This window comes from Agrilus planipennis, unplaced genomic scaffold, assembly GCF_000699045.2.
Source record: "Agrilus planipennis isolate EAB-ADULT unplaced genomic scaffold, Apla_2.0 scaffold109, whole genome shotgun sequence".
In the NCBI taxonomy this organism is placed as follows: domain Eukaryota; kingdom Metazoa; phylum Arthropoda; class Insecta; order Coleoptera; family Buprestidae; genus Agrilus; species Agrilus planipennis.
In genome coordinates, this window is record NW_020438934.1 from 261098 (window position 1) to 268428 (window position 7331).

Below are 7331 nucleotides of genomic sequence, written 5' to 3' on the forward strand. Positions count from 1 at the left end.
TATAAGTTAACTGTGTATGGTCTGAAGTACTTTTACTTCTTACTACCCCATCTTTATTCTTAAAATATTCTATTCAAGTAGCATAACTTGCATTGATTTACAGGCAAGGAAATATTTTATTTTACGAAACTAAACGTTACTTGTTAACTAATTAGCAATTCTATATAACACTTTACTTATTTTAGATGCACTTGAAGTACGAGAACAATTGAGGGGTAAAATAGGACATTAGAAAATTTTGATCTTTTTATGCGATAAACGTTGCCACTGGTGTATATACGTTACCTACAACTATTTTTTCATTGTCTAAATGTATCCCTATAGTGTTTTTCGACATTTATTGGCGGTTTTTACATTTTATTTTTTGTTGAAATTAAAATTTTTTAAATTGGTGTATTAAATCAGTTTAGAGAATAAAACTAAAGCGTTCTTAAACGATATGGCTAAATAACAAATAACCTCAGAAATACGAAGTCAATAATTCTTTCATACAAAAAACGTCAAGAATATCGTCAAAAAGGTCAATGGTCAAAAACATAGATAGTAAAGAACGTAGACTATGAACGTTCATTACAGATATTAGAGATTAGACTAATGCTATTACGTGCTATTACCCTTTGTAGATCTATTATCTATGGAATACCGTGGAGTGATGTCAAGAAGAAGAAGAAGAAGATAAGTTGACAATTGACGACGTGTCCTCAAGTTTTTTCATAAAATATTTTATAAAATTAATTAAAAAAATAAAAAAACTATTTAGCTGTAAATCATGGTTGACCAACCCTCTAAGAGTGATATTGAATCAGTTTTTCACAGACTTCGAGCAGTCCCTGCCAATAAGGTAAGATTTCGTTATGTCAATCTGGCCATACATTATTTAACTTATCGGATAATTTTTAGGAATGCTTTGATTGCAACGCAAAAAATCCTACTTGGGCTAGTATTACTTACGGAATTTTTATTTGCATTGACTGTTCAGCTGTACATCGAAGTCTAGGAGTGCATTTAACTTTTGTCAGGTCAACTCAACTGGATACAAACTGGACATGGATTCAATTAAGACAAATGCAAGTTGGGGGGAATGCTAATGCAGTAAGTTCTGTATATAAGTGATAATTTATCTATTTATTTATTAGTAATAATGTAATAATAGTACGGTAATTATATGCATGTATAGTACTGTTTATTGCATTTTTTAGAGACAGTTTTTCTCCCAACACAATTGTACTACTACTGATGCTCAGAAGAAGTATAATTCAAGAGCTGCTCAGTTATACCGTGAAAAGCTTCAACAAGCAGCAGTAAAAGCAATGAATAATAACTCAGGGGTAAATATATTTGTTTTATTATTTAGTTAATAACATTGTGACCGATTTATGTTACTTTATTGTAAAATAATGTTCTTACAATGCTATTCATGACAAATAGTAAAAATCTACTAACATGCTATTTCACAAAACTAATGTTTAGCTGCACATCCATGCCCATTCTGAAGAAAAGCATGATGAAGAAGTTGATAAAGAGGCCGACTTTTTTAGTGAGCATGAAAATTTTAGTTTACCAGAAGAACCAGTAAAGATATCTACAGTAAGTTATTTTTTTAGAAATAAGTGTATTCAAACAATGAAAATAATATAGAGTTTTTTAAAACATAATTGTTCATCAATGGTTATTATTACTTAGTCTTTAACTAGTAAAATTATCGCTACTACGACGAAAATAAATTTAAAAAATAGGGAGTTGATAGCACCCTTAATTTTACTATTAAGGACCACGTAATAATTTACTAATATTTAGTAAGCACAGAGAGTGACTGATAGAATAAATTGAACTGAACATCAAAGAGAACATTGGTTTAATCCTATCATTTGATGAGAGATGCGACCAATCAGGTGTTTGATTTTGAAGTTGCTCGCAAATAAATGTTACATTTTAATTTGTGAGAAATTTCAAACAATTTTATTTCACTTCAAATGTTTGTCATCAAGTGTAGGTCAACTCTATTCAATGTTTATTGGTTAAAAGGTATGTAATTACTTATTCAAACTGCAAAAATTAATGTGGCTAATCAAAATTTACTAAGTGTATAGACTTTTGTTTGCAAATAAATAATAAATGTATTAGGGCAAAGAAAATAAAATATTAAATTTATTGTTATTCAAGGAGAGTGATCTTTCATTTGCCAAGATTGAAACTCAACATCCCACAGAAGGTCCAAAAGTAGATTTTCACCTGACAGAATCCAAACCAACAGAAAGGGTATCAACAATAGGGGTCCGGAAAGTGCAACCAAAAAAATCTGGCGTAAGTGAGCTATTGATGCTTCATTTATTTAGCATTTATTTCTCTTAATTTTTATGATAAATATTAAATTACATTTTAAAATTAAGACGGATTCCAAATATTCCTATTTTGTTTCAGTTAGGAGCTAAAAGAAGTGGTCTCGGAGCCACAAAAGTGAAAACAAACTTTGCAGATATCGAAAAAGAAGCGGTTCTTGCAGAAGAAATTCGTCAACGCAACATCGAAGAAGTTGCTAAGGCTGAAGCTCTCTCTATAAAAGAAAAGGAAGAAAAAGAGGCTGCATTTCGTTTAGCATATAAAGATTTAAGTAACGAACAACATAGAAAAGAAGAGCAACTTAAGAAGGCGGATCCACGCAAGGCGGAGCAGGTTGAGCGTTTAGGAATGGGATTTAATACCAGATCGTATGTTTTAATAATCTTTTTAATAGGCTTCATGTGTATCAAAATATGTGTATAGTATAGTAGACTCGAATGTCTGAACCTAGAAAAAGTAACAGTTGTCTACATAACCGGTTTCTTGGCGTTAACGAATGTTGCATTTAATACATAATAAACATCTATAACTAGCAAAATACACATTTTTTTGTGTAAAGTGATTAATTTCTTTTATCACAGAGGCATCAGTCATTCTGTAATGAGCGACTTGAAAAGTATCGAACAGGAAAACGTAGAAAGTACCACAAACAGTTTGAATTCGCTAGGAAAACTTCGACTTTCTGACAACGATGGTTTTTTCGATTCTTTTTCTTATTCGTCAGGATTTAATATGAATAGGAATTCCAACGCAGCAAGTCCTGCTAGTCGAGGGTTGGAAGCTTTGCTGGCGTCTGACAATGAAAAATTGAAAGATTGGACAATCATCGACGACCCTGTGATTGATAAACCCAAAAGTTCGAAGTCATCGTATGGTTAGTCTAATTATTAAGTAAAATTGAGTCTTATTACGTAATTGTTTTCAAGAAATATGTGTAACTTGAAACATTTATATATTTTTAAGTTCCAATTGAAAAGAATCCCGTGAGGAACTCATATCCGGAATCATCGAGTTCTGACATGGCTCAAAAGAAATTCGGAAGTGCTAAAGGCATATCTTCAGATCAGTTTTTTGGAGACAGAGAAAATGACTACGAGGTTCAGGCAAATCTTAACAGGTTTCAGGGGTCTTCCAGTATTTCGTCGTCCGAATTCTTTGGTCATGGCTCTGGTAAAAAGTATTAGAAAAACAAATTTCATTTGTTAATTTATAAATTCTTTTGTTGTGCAGATAATGCGTCGTACAACAAATTTCAAACTCCTGATCTTGACGATGTCCGAGAAAGTGTTCGACAGGGAGTATCTAAAGTTGCAGGAAAGATTAGTTCTTTAGCTAATGGAGTTATGTCTTCAATACAGGTATGATTTTACGCAAAATAATATGCTTATATTGTTTCGGTTAATTAATTTTTATTTTTTGGTCTCATTTATTTTTCTGTTTGAAACATTTCCTATTAAAAAAAATACAACGTGTAATTATACACGCTACTGAAGTGAAACTTCTTCAAACACACAAACATACCGGAATAGGTGTTAAGGAATTGGTTTAATGGTATTATTTGTATACTATGAATTTAAATTTTACACTATACATGCCGGAGTTGCCTGTAACGAACGTTGCATTGAAGCGCGCTCACGGCTTAAGCGATCCCCACTACGAACTTGACTACGTGGCCGAGTAGAGGGGGGCATCCGTTGCGTGATTTCGTTACATAGCAACTCGCATGAAACGAACTTACCCTACCGTGCGTAAAGAAATTTCACTTCAAAAAATGATCTTTTTTTAAAAATGTTTAGGTGAATTTTTATTATTATCTTTTTATGACTCTAATTACTGTCAAATGAATGAATTATTACGTTCAGCTTGAAATACCTTGAAAGTATCTCTTTATCTTTTAGGAACGGTATGGTTACTAGTGGACAATAAATTAAATAAAATTTTGAAGACGGCCAGTTTATTGAAAGTTACATTTTAAAGAAATAATAATATGAAGACATATTACTGAATTCATTTTTTTTTGGTTGCTTGACTATGAAGTAGTAAACATGTGCCTTCAGTTCTTTTAATTCTTGACTGAATGGCAGATTGCAAAAGAAAGTATTTGTATCTATCATAATTTACCTAGAGTGAAAAATAAATATATTGTATTAAATTGAGAAAGGTGCATCTGCAGTAAGCATTCAAAATCATTCGTTAAGCTTACAAATTATTGTTTATTATAATTTCTTACGTAAGTACAAGGTGAAAAAGGTCTTTTTGTTTTGTCTAATATCACATTATATTGTTGTTTTAAATAAATAGCAATTACTATTACATATCTCACCTTTATTTGATTAATTTCACCTGCGCATAAGTTTTTATAAAAATGCACATAATATTTAATTAAAGAATACCAATAAAATAACTTAAAGGCAAACCTAATAAGAAATTAAAAATCTTGCTTGTATTTTGTCAAAACATAGAAAAAGTTAGTGTTCTGTCAACTATTCTTTTTACCATTACTCTACCTATCGATTTAATGATAAATTTTTTGCTTGAAAATATACTAAATAATTTTGCAATGCATATCTTTTTTGTCAAACACTTTATTGCATCTTTATTTGTTACAAGCTGATTTTCGTTATTTTGTCCTCGTAATTTACTATAAAAATGATACGCAGAGAAGTAGAAACAAAAAAACACGAATAATTTTGACCGTTAAGGCAATCGTTGTCATCCGCATGTATAAAAATTTTACCCACTTGATATTCATTAGGAATATATCATGAAATTATTATATGGACTGACACGAACCTAAGGAATTGCAAATTAGCAAACATAATGATAAAATTTGATCATTATTGTGGTTCTTTGAAGTGTTATTCTTAAAACTGTTATTTCATCCATTTAAATATACATAAAGCAAAAGAAGAGCAACTTAAGAAGGCGGATCCACGCAAGGCGGAGCAGGTTGAGCGTTTAGGAATGGGATTTAATACCAGATCGTATGTTTTAATAATCTTTTTAATAGGCTTCATGTGTATCAAAATATGTGTATAGTATAGTAGACTCGAATGTCTGAACNCACACAATGAATTCTGTACATACTGAAACAAATTTCAAACAATAATAAATAATTTGCACGGTAATGAAAGTGTGCCCTATTTTTAAAAAGAATAAATTAGTAGTTTAAAAAACTATTTCTAACTGTAACCATATTAAATGCTTGAGCACAAGTGTATAACATAGATGCATGTAATATAATACAAAATACTGTCTTTTTCATACTTGTCAACTACAATGTAACAGTAAGTACAAATATATCACACGATAAGAAAAAGGCAACAGAATTTCACACTGATTGTTCATGACAAGCACCAGTCAATACCGCTACTTTCGAAGTACATTTTTACTTTTAAAGGAAATATGATTAACAATAAGTCAGGTAAATCTTCTAAAAAAATGTTTTAATTTGTGTTGGTAAAATCTATATGATATTTGATACATTCGATTAGAAATAGAATTACAAAAAAACCGTAATAAAAGAAAAGTATGTACATAATATTCTGTTTTACATTCATTAACTGTTACTAAACTACGAAACCGAGATAAATACCACAGAGAGATCCTAAAGCACAGTTTTTAAAAGATTTTCATACCTTGTAACATTTAGTTTTTAATTTCCATTTCTAATCAAATACTTACAAAGTATGACCATTTTGTTATTAACAGTTTTTTTTATTACACAGGTACGATAATTGACACCAATTAATTAAAATAACATTGCTAATATAGACACGTCCTAAATTTCTGCATTATATATTTTTGTACGTCGCATCACAACTCACATACACAGATGATATGTAATGCAGCCAGTATGAAAATGCAATACCCATGATTTAATTACATATGAAAGATCAGTTAAGCTCCAAAATCAAACAAATTCATTTCTTATTTAAATATGTAGCTTAAAGGATCCTTAGTGAATGTAATAGGTATAAAACCGAAAACTAACCAACTACACATATTATTTTCAATTTTTAATATATTTCATAAGCACTGCTAGGAAACAATTCAAACAATATGAAAAAAACAATTTTAATTGCATAACGACATTAGAGAATAACAATCTTTTGATTTAGATATGGAATGTAATTTTTAATTGTTATAAAGCTACATAGTACTTGCTGAAAGTACAGTCTCAGTTACTATAATGTTACTCTAAACAGTCCCAATGTTTGATTTGTAATTGTCGTTAAATAAAAAAAAAAATAACGGAGGGAATTCGATGAAACTTTGAAAATAAATAAGACATTAATATTTAAAAAAAATCCTTGCAAAACTTTAAGGGCATTGGGAGAATAGTTTAAGACATTCATTAGTCAAATTTACATGCATTCTTATAAGAATGCACAATTTCCTGACGTGACAGGGCATTCTAAAGTGATATAACACAGACAATTTAATGAAAATTTGAGGATAAATTCGTTATTAATTTGTAAAGAGAACTATAAATATTCAGAATGATTGGGAACCGCGTTTTTTAATTAAAAAATCACATTTTAAAAAAGCTGGTGTTCACCCATATTCACAAGTGAATGCAAATAAAAAAAAATGTATTAGCAATCAAATTACTAATTAGATATTGTATCTGACGTAGTACGTAGATGGTAAAATGTAATGAATGTGATTAAGATGACCTAATAATTTTTTTAATTTTCTTAAATATTTTTTTATGCATTATAAGGCACCCAATGAAATAAATTATTTTACCGGTAGCTACAAGGTTTTCGCTTTAAAGTGTTGTTTAATTAAGTAGTATTTACAACCATGTTTTATTTAATTATAACATTTATGGAATAAAATAGTACGAATAATTTTTAGAAAGTTCAGATCAATTTCTACAGAAAACCCTGGACCAGGTTCAAAAAATTCGAGTATAAAGAATGGTTTGTACTTCCTATTATAAAATAATGGCACTTGCTATTTTTTGATCTTTCCTTAAAAATGCC

General features: G+C 29.9%; 1 protein-coding gene across 2 annotated transcripts; it reads left to right on the forward strand.

Moving 5' to 3' along the window:
- The first annotated feature begins 624 nt into the window (after nucleotides 1-624).
- Nucleotides 625-4657, forward strand: LOC108738012 (ADP-ribosylation factor GTPase-activating protein 2). Of its 2 annotated transcripts, XM_025974269.1 has the most exons (10): nucleotides 625-841; nucleotides 901-1092; nucleotides 1200-1328; nucleotides 1471-1587; nucleotides 2164-2304; nucleotides 2422-2708; nucleotides 2922-3214; nucleotides 3304-3510; nucleotides 3571-3698; nucleotides 4239-4657. In XM_025974269.1, the coding sequence occupies exons 1-10, from the start codon at nucleotides 770-772 to the stop codon at nucleotides 4254-4256; spliced, it is 1584 nt and encodes a 527-aa protein (XP_025830054.1). In that variant the 5' UTR covers nucleotides 625-769; the 3' UTR covers nucleotides 4257-4657. The 2 variants fall into 2 exon arrangements, with proteins under 2 accessions (XP_025830054.1, XP_025830055.1); XM_025974270.1 differs by lacking the exon at nucleotides 1471-1587.
- The last annotated feature ends 2674 nt before the right edge of the window (nucleotides 4658-7331 follow it).

What these genes read in the sequence shown, in the direction of transcription:
- LOC108738012 (XM_025974269.1), top strand. Translation starts at nt 770, where the DNA reads ATGGTTGACCAACCCTCTAAGAGTGATATTGAATCAGTTTTTCACAGA. An exon ending in GAGCAGTCCCTGCCAATAAG is followed by an intron (nt 842 to 900) that starts GTAAGATTTCGT and finishes GATAATTTTTAG; the next exon opens with GAATGCTTTGATTGCAACGC. An exon ending in TGCAACCAAAAAAATCTGGC is followed by an intron (nt 2,305 to 2,421) that starts GTAAGTGAGCTA and finishes ATTTTGTTTCAG; the next exon opens with TTAGGAGCTAAAAGAAGTGG.